The following is an 18,820-nucleotide window of genomic DNA, read 5'->3' as shown; positions in this document are numbered from 1 at the left end:
TGCTTGAGGTCAGGTGTGTAAAGGTGTATCTGATTTCTAGCTGCTGACAGTGCCAGGGCTTTACTCTGCACATCTGATAACAAAATGGTTTTATAATACTGAAGCTGCTCACAGATACACTTTCAGGCTCTGGAGAACAAAGTTCATGTTCTTTGCTATCAGAGATTCACCTTTTTTCAGTATCATACACTCTCTTTTACTTGCCACTAAATGCTTCCCAAAAACTCCTAAGTCTCTGAGATCCATATGTAACCACATGCTATTTGTTTATTTTGTTGTTTTTGTTTGTTTTTTTAAGAATAGAACATAGTTTTAAATCAATAAAATAAATACTACAATACAAAAATTCTCCACAGCAGTTCCTGGAATACAAGGAAATTAAATATGCTTCTTGTAAATAACTCCTTCTCTTGTAGATCCAAATTATAAATAAATAAATAAATAAGAAAAGCATAAATACACATGTCAAAATACAGCAATTATTGAGAAGAAATATTAATAATCTCCACCTTCATCCTCATACTGCTCAAAGCTATTAATTAATAAATTAAATACTACTGCTGCAATGCAATTTCTTCAACAAGCAAAGCTCTTGCTGCCCTGGACTGTGTTTGAGTACCTTTTGGGCCATGTTAACTACAAGGGCAGGTACCACAAATATTCACTCTCTCAATTACACCTAATTCAGTAAATGGACTTTTCCCAGTGTCTGTCCATCAACCTTATTTTTCTTTTATTTAGGAAATGAGACCAAAACAAGGGAAGCAGTGATTGGTCTTCTCCCAACTCTTTGAATGTATGTACTGCTATGCAGGGAAGCAGTCCTACTGAATTTACTAGGTTTACCTAGATGTGCAAAAATACATATATGGGTTTCTGGCAGGAGTTCTATGGGCTGAGGAGGGGGCTGAAGTGTGGTTTGTGATATTTGTAAAAAGTGTTTCAGGAAACTCTTGACCAAGGCTCCAGCTTGGCTCAGTCATAGAGGACATGAGGTTGTCAGGGTCAGGGTGCTCAGACTTTTGCACAGGATCAGTGTGCCAGGCTCTAATTTGAAGGTGGGGTGGACCCCTGTGAGAAACCTCTCACAGGGAACTGTTCAGGTGAGCAGCCTTCAGTGGGCCTCAGCATTGCTCTCTCATGCCAGCGCAGAGAACACGCGGTTGACACTGGGTCACCACTGCCAGCACGAGGTTCACGAGGAACTGTGTTCTCCTTCCTTCTCAGGAGCAAGAAAAATCAGCTGGAGAGCAGATCATACCTGTCTTGGGCTGCTGGGCCAGAGAAGGACTTTCACCTTTGGTAATGAAGAGGGAGAGTCTGTGTGGTTTTGAGGTGCAAAGTTTTCCTCTGGCCAGTTGAGCACCTCTGACGGAGGAGCCTGGGACTGGAGCAGTGATGGAGAACTGAACAGGAGGGCTGACAGAGGTGTTTCATGCAGGTCTACTGCCTCCCTCTCCTTGGCACACTCTGGACTGACTTGGCTCTAGCAGTACGAAAAACCACAGTACCTTTTTAATTAAGAACTTCCATCCCCATCCTACTACCATTTCCACCATGTCCAGCCCTTAATAGGTTTTTGCTGTTGCCATCCTTGCAGCTGTCCAGACTATATGCTCTGTAAAGCTACTGGCCTGCTCCATCTGTTTTCCCATTCCATGAACTTTGGTTGCTCAGGCTGTCAAGCTGCAAACCTCTCCTGTGTGCTGCTCCACCCTGCTCAACGCAAAGCCAGAAGTCCTGGCTGTCTTTCCCTCCCATCCGGGTGGTGTCTCGATACTCCTGAGGTGGTGACCCCTGACTAGGGCCAGGTGCCCCTCACTACCATGGCGTTGTCTGTGATGGCATCTCAGTGCATTTCACTGCACGGGCTGCAGGCAAGCAAGTGGCAGATGGGAGCTCCTTCCCTCTGCTGCTGTCACAGAGTCAGACCTTTATTTTTAATTTACGCCCGGGTGCATCGGCGGTTAGATTAGAGGTCATCATTACTACAAACAACAGGAGATACGCCTCCTCTGACTTTAAATATAAACTTCTGTATTTAGGGAAACCAGTGGTTTTTTATAATAACTAGGAGAGCACTCACAGAGGGCAAGTACTGCTCACTCATGGCTAATATCGTCCATAACAGTGGTGAAAACTTTTTCTGTTAAATTGTTTTGTTCTTTTTTGAGAGAAAAACTGAAGAGGATCTGACTAGCAATTTCTAAATTGAAAAAAAAAAAAGAGAGAGAGAAATGTTTTTAAAGCAAATCCCATTAAAACCATCTATTCATAAGCACAGGTCTCTTACATGCAAATATCTTATACTTAGTCACTTAGTTGCACCATTTACATACTTTCCTTCCTCCTAGTGTTTTGTGCACTTAATGTAATATCCTTTACCACATGGGTGGAGGGTAAATTGCTGACTACCGTTTCACTTACAAGCAGGTTCTATGGCAAAAAGTGTCCCTTGAGGGTATCCTGTTGCTGATAGTTTGATCTAGCGGGACAACTTAAAACACAAATAATTTGTCACATAGCAAAGTTTGGTGCATATGTTTGCAAACTTGCTCAGTTCTGGCCCATAGTTTTAGAATTTTTGCATCTTTCACTCCTGCCTTGAAACGTCAAAACTGAAGGAAAAAGTGATGTTCAGCATGTGTCATTCAGCCAAGCATATCGCAAGATGAGGTTTTTATCTCATGATATGAGAGGGGAAGGACGACAGGCAGTGGTGCACAAGCAGATCCCTGGGATTTAATGGCACTCTGTAATCAGTCTGCTGCCTTGCAGGAATACACAAACCTCTTCGTAGGCTTCTCTTGGTGCAAGTCCGAGCTCATTCAGACAGGATATAGGAAATGGTGAGTGGGTCAGCAGTAGTCTCAGCATTGAGTCAAGAGGTAAATCTACGGGATAGCTGGGATTTTAGTGTAATGCAACAAGGAAAGGCCATTGAGTTGCATCATATTCACCATTTTTACCTTTGTTAGCCTTTCTCCCACTGTTCTGAGGCAATGGCATCAAGTAATAAAAAGGATATAATTTTCCCGGATGAGCTGTGCTGTGTCTGTTCCCTCATTGATCCTAAAGCACCTTGTCCTGCTAAAGGACCTTCTGCCTTTCCAAGGGATGCTGAGCCATATCAGTCCGCCTCAAAGGCACTGTTTGTTGCCCCCAGGTACTCTGACTTCTTCTTGTGCTTCATCCACATCTTCCTCAGGAGGCTGGGTGTCCCACACAGGTTGCCTCCTGTCAGTGGCAGGGAAGCTTCTGCTCCTGGTGGCAGGGACAGGTCATACTCATTTGTCTTCCTCCAGCGCTGCCTGTGGCTAACAAATAAAACACAAGATGTGTGCAGAGTGCTTCTCCCTGGCCCTTCTTCCCTGCTTATGGCAACCAGCCCCTCAGAACCAAGAGCTGTCTGGCTGGAAAGGTGTGCCCATGCCTGGCCCACCCCTGGGACAGCAAGTCTGGAATGAGCAGGGGCTCTGTGGGTCAGGGGGCTGGGATGCTGCAGCTGCCACCACTCAGCTTGGTGCCCTTGTTCCCTTGCTATCAGAGGGGACACCTGACACAAGGGGACAGGCTGCAAGTGGGACCACTCCAAGTGCATCCTCTCTAGCAGCTGCCACCCAACAAGGAACTTGGGGATTGCCCAAGGAGAGAGCTGGGCCCTTCCACCAAAGCCCCAGGGACCATGTGGCAGTGATGAGCTCCACTGGCTGAGGGGAACCTCCATCTCTGTGTATGGAGTGCGAGGACACTGTGACAATGAGCTAGTTACTGTCCCTCAGGTGACAATGGTGGCATCTCACATCCCACCCAGACCCATGTCTGGGTTAACTGCCTGGTCATGAGTGCATTTGTACTATGGTCAAGCTGTCCCTTAATTAGACTTTAAGACATGATTTTTTTTCCTTCAATTAATTAGATTTTCTAATCACATTTTAGGGCAAATATTACAGACTTCTTAGGGGGAAAATACTTTTATTTTGAATTATGATAACTTTTTTCCTAGTGTTAAAGTAGAGCTGTAATGGGCACAGAGATAGCTGCATAAATGGCCATGGCTGATGACAAAATCAGCACAACCTTTAGCAACCTCTCCTGCCTTTGGGAAACGAGAGGCACGTCTGGAGGGTGGGAAGGACTTACTCTTCCGTAGAAGTGCGGTCGCGTGTGGGCGAGCCTGTGACAGCCACAGCTTTCACTGTGATATGGGCAACTGGAGATGGAGCAATCTGTGGGAGGATAAAGCACATCACTAGGAAATGCCACTGATGAGTGGGGACACCGGTTCATCTGAGGAAAGAGGCTGTTTTAAGAAAACCAATAAAGGCTGTAAATCTCTCAACAAGAGAAAGCAGGTTAAGGGTTTGACGGCCCAACTCTCACCCACACAACTGCCAGCTGCTCACGTGAATATTCTCACTGAGCTCAGCCCAGGACTTGAGTGAGCCGGAGTTACACCTCCCATCAAAGAAGGGACACTTGCAGAGCTTATTATTCCCTTGTTTTTGTGTTTAACTTCCTGAGGCAGTGAGGTTTTTTGCAGAGTGAGCAGCCTGCCTCTTGCTGCTCCACCTCTACAGCTGCCTGGGAAGCAGATGTCTCAGCCATCACAGTTCCTTGAGTGTTCCAAGGAGTTTCCCTGTTTCATTGTGTCACTCTGTGGTGTGGGGGCACCCTGCTTATGCTCCACTTCTGCCACGGCCCCACAAGGGCCTAATCATCCACTTCCTCCTTGTCTTATTTGATGATAAATTGCCCACCAGAGCTGAGTCATGGTCCCCCATAAACAGGTCTCTGAGAATAGCATATCCTCCAAGATGGTAAATTTAAATGTGTGTTGCCCAGAAATAGGAAAAGTCAAAAAGTGTGAGGTAATCTCATTATTTTAGGCAATAAGCACACTTAATGATTTTACTGGCAATCCTGAAAAAAAAAAAGTTCATATTATTGTCACTACCATAATTAGTCTTAAGCTTTCTAGGACAATTACTCCTAGGATTAATCTGAGACTGGATACATTTAGGTGTGTTTTTCAAGTATCCTAAGACTTAGAGATGTTTGAAATCATGTTTTTGCAAGTGTCCTTTGAAATTTAACTATGTTAATTGTTGGTAGGTTCAATTGGATTCATTACACTGAATAACATGAGTTTTAACAACCCTTAAGTCTTGTACTGTCATTTTTCTTAAGTGTAGCCCAGCTATCAGCTAGCAAGCATGCTTCAGCCATCCAAAAGAGCCTCTGAAACCATAAAGTTTCAACAGCATGGTCTGGTGTTGGCCAGAAACTATTCAAAATAATTTTTTTCTTTGAAAAAGTTAGATTTTGTTAAATGTGGAGACTATGAAAATTAGGGGGGGGGGGGGGGGCAGTGTAAGACAAAAAAGGCAGGGACAACACTTTAGTAAAGGTGAGTAATTTTTAACCAAAATATTTTTTTCTGTCTATTAGAGAACACATTTTGGGGATTTGCGTGATAACTTTCCCCAACTCTTTATTTATGTTTCTGACTTTAGAGATGATCATGTCAGGTTGACCTTCTGGAGAAAACAAATTATTTGATGCTTATTCCACTTGAGAAATTATTTTTTTCCCCAATTTGTGCAATTCCCTGAGAGACAAGAGGCTAATTTCTCCCAGCTCTTGCAGGTGGCTGAGCATCCAGAGCAGGAGCCATCCATCCCACCACTCTTCCTGGTTCCTGAGGGGCAGTTCTCTGTCCCATGCCAGTCTCTGCTCCCAGCTAAGGGATCCTCTGGCATGAATCATGTTTCAAGCTTTAACAAGGGCTGTGAAATCTGCAGGTGCTGCAACAGACTGACGTGCTGTTGCTGCGGGACACGCTGATGGGTACCAGGCTTTAAGATGCGTTGGTAGCTGGTCTTGCTCTATTTGCTTACCAGAGATTTTCCATCCAACAGGTGATTATAGGACTTGGATGACTCTTGTTGAGTAATTCCCACTGTAAAGCATAAGAAACACGGTATCAGGTGCAATTATCCCATTGGCACAGCTTGTAGGAGAAACCTCCTTTGGTGCAGTGAAACCCTGATACAGGTTACAGTCCCACCAGATTTGATTACAGTCAAAAGAGCAGAGTGATCATCTATTGTGATGTCAAAATAAGTGATTGTGGAGCTGCTTAAGTCATTCTGGAAAGTCTCTCAGCTTGCTCCTGGACTTTTCAAATAAGATGACAAGCTGCCCTTAGCAGACCAAGCTAAGTGGGAGCCCTTTCCGCCTCTGTAAACACTCACATATTTCTACCAGCAAAGAGTCCAAATGCTGCTCCTCAGCCCCCACTGCAGATTTGTCCTGCCTAGGAGATCATTCTCTCCCTTCTGTAGTGCTCTGGGGAATGATTTTAACCTGGGCAGAGATGTGTGCTATGTCAACTCTGTCACAGGGAGGGATTTCCACCTTTCTGCCTGTGGCTGAGTGACATCTCTCTCTCTGCTGTCCTCAGCTCTGAAGGTTACCCTTCAGTTTCAAGTAATTGCTCATCCGATAACTTTTCCATGGACAAATGCTCACTGACATTCCTGCCCACTGTGCCAAGGAAATATATGAGTGAGGGATGCCGGATTTTTTCATGAGGCCAAACCCTTCTATTTGGCAGTGGGAGTGTGGACCTCTCTACTGCTTTGACCAATGGAATATAAATAATGACAGCAAATTTGGAAATAGCCAGGGTGCTGCTTATTGTGCTGTCTCCAGCATGACTTAGCAACTGGAACTGTCTCCTCCTTCTGGGGGCAATATTTGCCCGTGATAAATATCCAAACCAGCTTCCTTCTTCCTGCTCCACCCCCCTCCAGTAATTCCATTAGGTACCTTACTGTATCCCTCACGTCAAAGTTAATGCAATTACCTCCTCTCATCGTGCACATTAGGCACTAACAGAATTCAGCAAGTGGATCATCAGTGCTTCAGCTCATGCCCATATTTTTTCTTTTTATTTGGTTTTGCTTCTCTTACTTTGTCTGATTCTTCCCTCCAGCCTGTCCCTCTTAATAGATACAGAAAATGCTCTTGCAAACTTTTAGCAAAATATCTAAGCAAAGGAAAGTTCTCATGGCTTCAAGGTTTGTAGCTGCTGCCCTCAGGGCAGTGGTGGCTGGATGCAGTGTGAATTCCACTTCCAGAAGTGCCTTCTCTCATGCTGGAATGGACTGTCCTTCTGCTTTGCTGTTCGTGCAGAATTTCTGATGGTAGCAATAAACATGCTAATGGCCTCATCTGTGTTCTTTTGTTTGTTCGTTTGTTGTTGGTTCTAATTTAAGCTTAATTTCTAAGTTCTGCCTACTCATTTCCCTTTCTCCCTCTGAGACCTGTTCCCCCCTTTTTTTGCTCTTCTTTTTATATTCCTACAGCTTTTCTCTTGCTTGCATCTATTTGCCATCCTTTACCTCTCATCTGCCCTAACAGCAGAGACCTGCAGTCCCTCCTTTCTGCCTCTCTGGCCCTCTGCCATCCTTTACCCTGTAGCCAGTCCCAGCCACTCCTTCTCCTGCCCCTGCTCCAGTCCTGAAGCTCCTGTTCTTTTTTCAGCCACATCTTGGCTCTGGTCCTGAGACCTTTTTGAGATCTTTTTCTATGGTCCCAGGCTCAGTTTCTTCCTTTCCAGCTTCCCAGGCCCCACTCGTGTCTGGTTTGTTTCTTAATAGGATGGCTTATGTGCAGTGTGGCTGCACACCAGTGATGTGAGGAACACGCACCTTCATGGACCTGCTTTGGAGATTTAGCAACCTTTAACATCCAAATGTCCAATTTACCTTGGAAAAACATGCCATGTGGGATTTCTTTAAAGAAATACGACTTGACTGCATCTGGGTGATTTTTCAAAGGAGAGCAAAAGATGTGTTTTTGGTTAAAAGGCCATCCCATGTGAAACTGCAAGCCCTGCTCCAGCTTCAGTCTTCCAAACATAACACACCAGTGTTGGAGGAGCTGAATGGCCACTCTGTTTATGTTTACTCATCTCCTTGGTTTTGTATTGGCAAGCTCTATTTTTCCTTCACAGTTTCTCACAAATATGCTGAACAAGCTTTGGTTGCCAAAAAATCAGGTCTGTGGCTGACATCCAGAATCTGAAAATCCATCCCTGATGATTATGTTCTAGCTGATTCTAAGCAACTGAACAAGGATCTTATATAATAAGATGACTCAGGCAAACTCAGTAATTTACAGTTTATCATCTCTAAAATATTGTCAGGGAGTGTTTGTGACTCTGAATAAATTGAGCAATGCCATGGTCATTATCTCATTCATTCCACTGGATATTTTAAGTGTGTGAAAAATGTGTATTTTATGGCTGGCTTTTCACAAATATTAAAATGAATATTACATGCGTTATGTTAGAGAGTTATGCGTATAATTTTCTTAAGTAGTGTGTTAAATATAGTTTTAGGTTATAACATAATGTTAAAATAGAAACTGTGCTATGTAAGATACTTTTTTTTAAAGAGAGGACTCACACCGAGATAACAGCCACAGGACACCTAAATCTTTCAGAGAAAAAGAATTTATGGCTCCATTATCGGAAGAAACAAACTTCTCCCTGCCTTGCTCAGCCCTGAAGATGCCATTAGGATTCAGAGGAAGAAGGTGACACTGACCAGACAAAATCCTTTGTTTGAATGGACTTTATGCATCATGTATGAGATGTATGAATATGCAACAGGCTATTGTTTTTAAGGGTTAATCTTCTGTTAACGTGTGTCCTTTTTCAGGCTTATTTTGCCCAGAAAAAGGTACCCAGACTGTCCGTAACTCTTTGTTCTTATTGTCTCATATTGTCCTAAATCCTAATTGTCCAAATTTTTATTACTCTAATTACATTACTATTTTTATAACCATTTTATTACTATTAAACTTTTAAAACTTTAAGAACGGGTGATTGGCCTTTTTCACATAAGCACGGAATTATCCCCCAGGTACACAACGAAGAGCCCTGCTTCTCTGCATAACCGGCAGACTGGCGACGCCTGGAAAGGCCATGGATGCAGGGAGGGATGCAGGGTTTGGTTCTGCACTCACCGTGCTGGGCAGCGCCCTTGCTGGGGCCGGCTGGGCGCTGCCCGCAGCCTGCGCCCCGCGCCTCCTCCTCGTACAGCACCTGCAGCAGGTCACCCTGCTGCGGCCGCCGCTCTGACAGGGCCACCACCTGCAGCAGAGAGAGAGGGGAACACCCCGTTACACCCGGCCCCGGGGGTTAGGTGGTCTCTTGAGGTCATGGGGGAGCTGGAAGGATGCTCGTTCTTCCTGCTGCTTTGCTGTCATCCAAAGGGGATTTTGTCAGGTGGGGACTGAGGGGTTTGGGGGATTTTGTTTGGCTCCAGCTTCTGTGCTGTGTATAGAAGTATGGGAAAATCTGCTGGGTCTTTCTGGGACCCAGCTGCTTAGTTTTGTGGTTGTGATATTTTGTGAAAATCCCTTTGCTAGGATTTTCTTCTCCTGAGAAGCTGAGAGGGCCTCAGCTTCAAGTGTAAACAATTTGTTATCTGCTACTGTGGAGTGCAGCAGGTGCTTTCTCGATTGGTCAATGTGGGATGTTTCTACTTGGGGGCCAATCGAGGAGGCAGCAGCTCTCGGACTCTCTAGGAGTCACAGAACTTTGTTATTCATTCCTTTCTATTCCTGTCTCGCCTTCTGATGATTCCTTTCTCTCTGTTCTTTGTAGTATAGTTATAGTGTGGTCTTTTTAATGTAATATATATCATAATATAATAAACCAGCCTTCTGAAATGGAGTCAAGATCTCTCCTTCGCTTCACCAAGTCCAGACTGCCCAGAAGACCCGTGGCAATAAATGGTGACCCCAGACGTGGCAATATAGTTGCACCTTTCTGTATTCTCCTCAGGAGGCTGAAATGCGCTCTTTTCCAAGCTCTACTGAATAGGGAATGCCTCTGAGACAGCTCAGATTTATTTTCTTATTGCATCACATCTTGGGCAATCAGTCAAACTTATGCAATGCAAACTACAAATGCTGTTTCCTTATGGTCTCTTCTGTCTTTTGAACTTACTTGCATATTTTACCTGAAAAATAACTGGAGAGATTAGGAGGCAGAGAGGAATTGTGCTCCTAGAGATTAATTTTCACAAACATTAGCTCACACAGACACAACTCACTGACAGCTGCAACTTCGAGCTTCACCCCACCCCACCTCCATCTCCCACAGTCTCTGAAAACAAGCACGAACAAAATCAAGGTCTTTTCTAACCAATTTAGACTAAGCCTTGGCACTCACTGTACTGCCACAGGCAACTGGGGATGCCAGAGCTAATGTGAGTTTGGAAAAACAGGGATACACCTCAAAGAAGTGGATTGGTCAGGACTGTTCTCCAGGATGGTCTGGAAAGAGTTTTCTCAAGAAGATCAAAGTTCCAACAGCAGGGACAAAGTGTTTCATACTTTATTGGGTTTTTTTTTATTCTTCCCTAAAGACTTGCTGCTGTCATACTGAGAGCCACTTAAACAGGGTGAAGATCCAAACCAGCAAGGAAACAAGACATGTGGCAACTATTCAGACTGTTTCCTATTAGACTTATGTTGGAAGACCATGAGAAAAGCAGTTAGTTGCATGTAGATGATGACTGGCAGCTGGTGTCTACGTGTTTTAGATATAAATATAGTTGTTTTGCCTCAAGACTGAGACCAAAAACTGGCCAGCTCACTATTGACATAGAAAAAGCCTTAATTGTGTCTACTGCTCTGTCTTCTAACACACAGTCAAGATAAAAACAAGACCCTATTCAAGCATGTCCCCTCACACCGAGGTGTCCATTTCCTCTAATTAAGTTTTAATTCAATTTGCCATTAATCTGCAATGTTCTGTGTGCATGATTTTTTACACAGACATAACAACACATGCAAACCCATGTTTTCCAAAACAGGAAAGAAGAAAAATCCCAACCTAACCACTTTTAATTCTTTTGTCTCCATGTAGCCTCAGGAGTCTGGACAAGCCCACATTACCTAAATCTTACTGACTAGTAGGACGAGGAGCAGAAACTGGCCAACAACAGGCAAAAATACTTCTGGGAAAGGCAGGTAAGGCAACCAAAGCCTAATCCAAGGCTGGATAGGAGTTTCACCCTATTTCTGCAGATTTTGACACACAGCCCAACACGCTCCATGTGCTGTAAACTACTTAAAGACATGTCCAGTGTTCAGCTAAAGTTAAAAGGACTACTGATGTCCTTGAAGACAAGCTCATGCTAAAGGAGGCTGCAGCAAGTGCCCAGCTGTCCTGATCACAAATTTGGAGCTGCCAACAGAGCTGAGCCTCAGCATTTCTCCGATGTTAAGGAGGGTGATGCTGGTTGTGAGAGGCCTCCTGTTGCTGCTTAAGCTGTTGGCATTGGCTCCCTCCCTGCTGCCCCTGGAGCGGTTCCAGCATCTCCCCATCCCTCTGCAGCAGCTCCTTCAGGCTGCAGGCTCCTGTGTCCACACATGCCCTGACCACACAAACCTTACAAGCTGCTCACCAGGGCATCACCCCCTTCACCACGGTGGCACCAGTGGAGACTCCCATCTTCAGGACTGATATGAGGAGACTGTGGCTGGCAGGGGGCTCTAATGACAGCCCTTGGAGTCTGCCTCATGTGAACCGAGCTCTTCCAGCTTTCAAGGAATGCCACAAAGCTCAGCTTTTCCCACCATCTCTGGAAAAATGACCAGTGCTCTTGGTCACACTTAGTCTTTGCTGGTGTGACAGAAAATGTCATCAACCCTCTGCTACTGAGACACCTACAGTCACTTATTTTGCACCGTCATGGAAAGAGCATTTTTTGTAAGTAGGATTCTAGTAGGCTGCAGTCACCTCTAATCCTGAAAGTGGCTTATTTGATCAGTGTAAACCACCACGGACTTGAAACTTAACATTCTGCCTACGTGTTGCACAGGATGAAATACAGTTTGGGGAAAAGAAGAGGATTTATATCTTGATTAACAGCAAGAATTATTTAGGCACATTGTCTATGTTTTCGAGATGCCTTGTTACATATGATATCAGTAATGCCAAAACACCTTCAAGCAGCAGAACCTGTATAAATAAGTTACAGTGCCATTTTCCATTACAGCTGGAGACAACAGTGCAATCTCTATAACATATTCTCTGCAGCTTTTTTTTTTTTTTTTTTTTTCAGCATTTGGTTGTAGCACACTTTGGGAGTTCCTTATCTCCTAATTCAAGATTTCACAGTGACTTTGGCTACCTCACCCATTACTGTAATATGTAAAGACTTATCTAGGTCAGGAAACTAAACCTGCTGTAGCTTGGTTTTGATCTAAAGTGGAGCTGACATTTCTCTAGGGTACCTAGGGTAAAGTAGTAGGATCAATTGGGAGTCACTTTTCTTTTCTAGACATACCAGGAAATTTAAATCTGTGCAAATGACAGAGTCAGCCAAACTATGCAGAATTAGCAAACTGCTCTCTAAAAACCTACTGATTTTAGAACCTGTAAATCTCTTGACTGGCCCAGTCTGTTTGCAGGACACTGACTCTGAAATCAGAACCCAGCAAACTCTCTTTGTCTGGACTTTGCCATGCACATGAGAGCACTGAGGCCTGGCATACCCACTTTTGGAATTAGATGTGTTGGGAGGGAAGGGGCACAGAGGATGCAAGACAGTCACACAGAGGCTCTTCCAACCATCCTGATCCTGGACTTAAAATCCCACTGCCAACCAACAACCATCCAGAAAAGGTAACAATAAAATATCTAGCTTTGGATAAAACTTTGAAAGTTTGAGTCTGAACAACAATGTGCTTGTTCGTGGAGAAAATTTCAGATTTTTAGAGTTAAGTTATTTTGATGGCCTAATGCTGAGCTGATTTTTAATGTAACAGCTCTAGCATGCACAGGGATACTTTCTACTTTCTTGCAAAGTAGACAGGTACTGGTGTCCAGACAGTTCTACCCAAGGGATTTTGAGGCTAGAAGAAGAAGAAGAAGAGAAGGAAAGGATCTACTACCACTGGAAATAACTCTTAATAAGACAATAGGAACTGCAAATATACATACTGGTGAACACTCAGCTGGAAAAAAAAAAGGTGCTTCCTCCTTTCTGTCATCCTTCCACAGTAATTATCATGCTTTTGGGATGAGTTCTTGTATGTGATGGAAGTTACCCCCCACAGCCAGTAATTTGAATGTTAAATCACTTAATGCTACACTGCTTGAGTATTTCTGCTGTGAAAAAAATGGTCTGGCAGATGTCCACGTTGGTTGCTATTTTTGTCCTTGCTGAGGATTAAAGTTGTGCATCCACTGCAATCACCAGAGCAGAAGATTTTATGTTAGCTGAGGCATTTCTACAGCTCTGACTGCAGGTGCAGACGTAAAAGTGAAAAATAAACAATCATTCTGCGACCTTTCTGCGGGTCTAGAAATTGGCAATCACAGCTTCCCCACAGGCACGTCTATTCCAGTAGGTGCAATTCACTTCAATGCTTGCTTACGAGCTGCAAGCAGCTGCATCCCACTGAAGAAGGGGAATGTCTGAGAGTTGACTGTGCTCAGTCAAACATTTTGGTTCGAGAGCCATCCTTGTTTTCGTAGCTGGAGCTGCAGACCATTCCTCAGGCTTGGTGCTCCCACTGCTAATAGGATGCTGACTGCATCATGACTAAGAGCCAATCAAAGGACATCCTTAATTGGGGTCAGGAAAGCCCCAAAGGGGAAAAAAAAAACCCCAATCCTCTTAAAATATAGCAACAAAACAGGGACTTTCTTATCTTGTTTTCTTGGGCTTTTATGAGTACAGTGCTGCCACAGCAGCTGATCCAATCCAAATTAAATATTAGGTGCTTCCATTTAGTAGTAACAACTATCTACTGAGATTTGGAACAAGGTAACAGACACAGAATTTCCTTTGATTTTGATGTAAGCCAGGTGAACTTTGCCAGCTGAATAGTTCTATGAGAAATATTGTCCAAAAAAAAAAAAAGTTAAATTATCCAAATATTTTGTTTCATCAATTCAGAATAGTTCACTTTTGGTTTGGACTTATCTATTTTTATATGACATGGAAAAAAAATAGATACCAAAGGTTTAACAAATGAAAGTGGGGTATCTCAAGATGGCTTATTTTGAATAATACTCCAGCAGTCTGACTCATCTTTCTTTTGGAATGAAGAGTAATTTTGAAAACTCAGCCTGAGCTATGGAACAAAACCAACCAAACCAAGACTCTCACAATTTGGGAAAATATACACATGCATAGTTTCTACCCAAAAAATGACAGACATGTTTCTGACTCTTCCTGGGGACCACTTCAGGTGTCCTGTGATGTATTGGGATCCTGTGATCTGCTTTAATAACCAAAAGAGAGGTTGGGAGTGAATGTGATGAGGCTTTTTTCCAGTGCACAGGTAAGTGTGGTAAGCATGAGGACCTACAGTTCTGCGGGGAGATCAGGGAATCAGGAATACAAAGAAAAGGCTCTTGGAAAATGAGGATGGATTTGGGAAGCAGGAAAGGGCATGGAAAAAGTGAAGGCCATGGAGCAAAATACTTCAGCAAAGTGCTAGATAAGAGACAGGTCTGTGGTGAGAAGAAATGTTTTGGCAGAAGAGTCTCAAACTTGTAAGAAGGGTTATGATATGCAGAAGAGACTGTCGTTCCTGCAAATCAGCTAAAAGATTGTGCAAGGGGTTGTGAATGGGTCAAGTGGATTTCAGGAGGAAAAACTGGCTCTGAAGACAAGAAACCTCACACCCATGTGTGAAAGCAGCTGAACTTGCAAGACATTTACTCAGAGCATGAAAAATGTTCAGTTATTTTAATCTGGGGGGTTCCTCTGTGCCCTCTGCACCGAGGCTGAGGGACAGGCAAACACTGCTGGGACCAGGGGATAAACATGATTATTATTATTACTTGATTAACACTGATATGATTTGGTGTGATTTGCTTACTTTTCATTCCTGCATGTGTCTCTGGATTTACTGTGAAGGCTCTATGACCAGTAATGAAGTCTGTGATTCCCTCAGATGGCCACACTATGTTCATTTTGACTGGCTCTGCATCGCAAAACCTGGTTTGGTTTTTTTTGTTTGGTTTGTTTTGGTTTTTTGTTTGGTTTTTTTTTTTGTTTTGTTTTGTTTCAGATCACTTCTGTAAATAAATTGCAGCTTTACAGAAACTCCTCCTTTGTTTTCCACCCCCCTCCCTACATCAGACACGGATGCACCTCTTTACCCAGGAAGATCTGCTTCCCCTTTACCCACAGCACTTTTGAGGGTATGCATTGCCAGCTAGAATGTGAAAAAAAAAATCAAATAGGGAGAAGAAAGGAGATTTTTCTTACACTCTTTGCTAAGATGTGCTGTGTAGCTTTGGCTCGTCTTCGGGCAGGACTACATGCTGCAAAGAGAAGAACAGGAACATGGTCAGGATGCTGTGGAGGTGGACACATGCCCCCCCAAGTCCTCTGTAAGAATTCACTGTGGGCATGGTGGGAAGAGGGGAGAGAAGAAAGGGTTTAAGGAAGATTCCAGCTGAAACAATCCAAAAGTCCCTTTTGATGTGATCTCAGGGACCATGCTCTGGCTACACAAGACAGAAATCCGTGGCCACAGGGCCACAGCCCATCCCAAGTTTCTGCACCTCTCCCATTGGCTTCCAGGAGGAGCACTCCTCCTCCTTTCTCAGTTTTGATCAGGCCTCCCACCTGCCAGTACTTCAGGAGGACATGAGTAGTGTATATGTTAACTTGGAGACTATTATGATTTTATCTAGTTGGAGACCTTATCAATAAGCTCATAGTCCCTCATGACGTTGTTTCGCTTTCACTGCATGATGTCCAAAGCACAGCATTTGCACTAAGCCTAATCTTATTTTTCAATTCTCAAAATTACCTGTTCAGTTCTTCAGCTTGGGACATTTTCCCTAAAGTCTTTTTTACACTTTTTATTTCTTGGACCCACGAAGACATCAAAAGCACAGAACCACTAGCCAATGGACGCACAGGATGTCAGGGCCACAAGCCAAGCTTTTGTCTGGACTGAAATGATTGGTTTTGGGTGATGGTTTTACTGGATTAAGTGAAGGCTCTTTAAACTCTTATTGCTTGAGTTGCACTTGAAACTGGCCTGAAGGACTGTGTGATACTCCCAGCTCTCCCCCTCATTACATATATTACCCTGCCTTGTGTTCAGGCTACCAGAGCTACAGGATTCAGCCATTAGTGACAGAAACAGGCTTGCAGAAAGCTGCCAAATGTGGAGAATTAACTCCAATTCTAAAGGCTGACCCTGGGGGCAAGGCACGTGAATGGGGGTTTCCTATTTAGGCTCCCTGTATAATCCAAAGGCTTTGAGGAGCCAGGAAGGTTTGTCACAGGATGATGGGTGACTCCTACTCCCCAGGTGAGCTCTCCTTTACATTGTTGGCATACATTTCACTTGCAGTGCTCATTGCTGCTATGTATTACTGTGTGCAGAGTTTTGGAGCTGTGGAAGCAGCTGGAGGTCATCCAAGGCTGCTCCTTACTGCAGCCAAACTCCTCTCCTCAGATGGCAGCAATAACAAGTGGCTGGGCTTTCCAGGGCTCTGGTACAAGCAGAGCTGGCAGTGAGACCCAAGTCAATCTTCCTAGACAGCTTGTGTGTGTCTGTGTGTGTCTAACAGCCATCCCTCCACTCCCCGGTGAGGATGCAAGTCCTGAGCGTTAGGAGCCCTCTGGAGAGGAAATTCTGGCCTGTGCTGTGGCTGTAGTGAAACAGGACAGGAAAATGGGAGGGTCCCTGTGAGCAGCCCATTGCAGCGCAGGGCACTTCCACACTGAGCTTGTCACAAGGAAGTTATCTGCCTGCCTGGAGTGTGCTAAGCTGTCAGTGTGATTACAGTCTGCTCTGCACAGTGTGATATCCTCAGGGATCCTCTCTGTCTTCTCCTGCAGGACACGTTTTATATTTTAAACCATGTTGAGTGTGGGATGAAAGCCTGACAAACATAATGAAGGTGGTTTGGGTTTTTTTTAACCTAGGAATACGCTGTAAGTTGTTTTTGAAGCTGCTCCCATCACCTTCGCTTCTGGAATTTCTCTGTGTGAGGACTAAACTAATTGCTTCTAAGCAAAACACTGAAGTGCAGAAAAGTTTACTGATGCAAGGAATTATCTTCTTGTCTCTCTGATACTTTAGGTATTTTACCACACAGTGTAAGGAGTACAGTTTTTTAGAGATTTCTACCAGAAGCAAGTGCTCTTGTGCTGTTATAGCTGCTACCCGGGCTAGTGCAAAAGGAAAACCACATAAATGTGCCTAACAGTAATAAATTTGCCTACTTTCAGAGTACATATGATCCACAGTCCCTCACCCCCGGTTGTCTGCCAGAACGAGTGGCAAAAGGTTTACAGGGCTGAAGAAAGGCAAGGCATGAAAGGGAAATCACAGCACCAGCAAACATGCAATTACTTGAATAGGCATTGAAAGAAGGGTGAATCACAGAAGTAGCCAGAGGTGACCCACTTGCGTGGGAATACAATGGCAGCAATGCAAACAGTGGGGCTGCGAGGCTGTCCCTGCAAACACCAATTTCTGCAGGGAGCTGGAGAAGGAAGAGAGGAACGAATTCTTGCAGATGATGCATGTGGATTTACCTGCAAAAGGATGTTTGTACGTATAGCCCAGATTTCGGGCAACAAATACAATTACAGTGATGGTTCACTTTGTCATTTCCACTTATATTCCAAAATTAAGCAGCTGAGAGCTCATGCTCGCAGCTTGCAAGTAAAGATCTGATCTGGCCCCACAATTTGTTTTCCCTGCTTTTCCCTGCTTTCTTGTTGCTGAAATATGCAGCCATTGAGTTTAAACTAATTTGTTCAATCAAATGCAGGCTGGGCTTTGTCCGGTTCTTACTCTTCATTAGAAGCAATTAATGTTAATCATGCATTCATTTCCAGGGCATGGCTTTGGAAATGTTCCACTTATTGAGCCAGCAGACTTAAATTCAACATTCATGCACTTCACCCACTTCTAACTGCTCGCAGGACTTAATTCTCTTTTCTATTACACAGAAAAGCCACACAGTTGCAAGCTGTCACTTTAGCAGTTACCTCATAGGTACAGCAACACCGATTCCAGAGCTCCCAATTTTGCCAGAGTAAAGATTTTACAGAGCCACAATATTGAAGCACCTGCACGGATTAGGTTGAGAAAGCAGCAGCGAGGGCTGGGCTGCCGGCAGAGCACGGCACAGCAGAACAGATGAACTGTTCTCCTCAAATATTTCCCCGCTGCTAAAAATGCCATCCCTCTAAAAGACAACACCACAGCCATTGTTAGATTTTGATGTACTCACATTTGGAAGAAATCACAGTGAAAACTTCTAAATTTTCATCGCTGCAGCTGTAAATCTGGTGCATTTTCCACCTCTCCCTACTGACTGCCTTTCAGCTTCATGCAACCGCTCTGAACTTCTGGTAAATAGGTTTCACTAATCCAATCTGGCTCTGTGATCATTGTCCAGATCTACAAAGGACAGACTGATGCTGTGATCTCATCTCATTCCATATTCTTCATTGCAACATTTTCTGCTCCCATCTGCCTTTCTATGAATAATATTAACACCAAGATTTAATTTAGCTCTTGCTTAAGCCTCTACTCAGATAGGAGCATTTTATTTTACATTTGCTTTTACCAGTGTGGAGCATCCTCTGCAATAAATAGCTAATAACTAAAGTCTAATCTATTGGCAAATGTTTACAGAAGCAAAAATATTTGAAATAAGTTGGGTTAAATGTGTACTTTAACATATTTACCACAAAAAATTTGTTCCTTACACATAATGAGGAGATGACTCTAG

The 18,820-nt window shown here is 43.8% G+C and overlaps 1 protein-coding gene across 1 annotated transcript; it reads right to left on the bottom strand.

Annotated features, from left to right (window-relative positions):
• Positions 1–247: 247 nt before the first annotated feature.
• On the bottom strand, positions 248–18,452 carry VXN (vexin). Its single transcript, XM_038128662.1, has 6 exons — positions 18,317–18,452; positions 15,318–15,373; positions 9,040–9,166; positions 5,901–5,962; positions 4,144–4,229; positions 248–3,317 (listed from the first exon to the last, which is right to left on the bottom strand). Exons 1-6 carry the CDS (start codon positions 18,378–18,380, stop codon positions 3,131–3,133), a joined length of 582 nt encoding a protein of 193 aa, XP_037984590.1. The 5' UTR covers positions 18,381–18,452; the 3' UTR covers positions 248–3,130.
• Positions 18,453–18,820: the final 368 nt, after the last annotated feature.

This window comes from Motacilla alba, chromosome 2 (genome assembly GCF_015832195.1).
Source record: "Motacilla alba alba isolate MOTALB_02 chromosome 2, Motacilla_alba_V1.0_pri, whole genome shotgun sequence".
NCBI classification, from domain to species: Eukaryota; Metazoa; Chordata; class Aves; order Passeriformes; family Motacillidae; genus Motacilla; species Motacilla alba.
The sequence above is the reverse complement of the archived record's forward strand: the minus strand, read 5'-3'. Positions and strand labels throughout refer to the sequence as shown.

What these genes read in the sequence shown, in the direction of transcription:
- VXN (XM_038128662.1), bottom strand. Translation starts at nt 18,380, where the DNA reads ATGCACCAGATTTACAGCTGCAGCGATGAAAATTTAGAAGTTTTCACT. An exon ending in CAAGGGCGCTGCCCAGCACG is followed by an intron (nt 5,963 to 9,039) that starts GTGAGTGCAGAA and finishes TATGCTTTACAG; the next exon opens with TGGGAATTACTCAACAAGAG. An exon ending in TGTTGGATGGAAAATCTCTG is followed by an intron (nt 4,230 to 5,900) that starts GTAAGCAAATAG and finishes ATCCTCCCACAG; the next exon opens with ATTGCTCCATCTCCAGTTGC.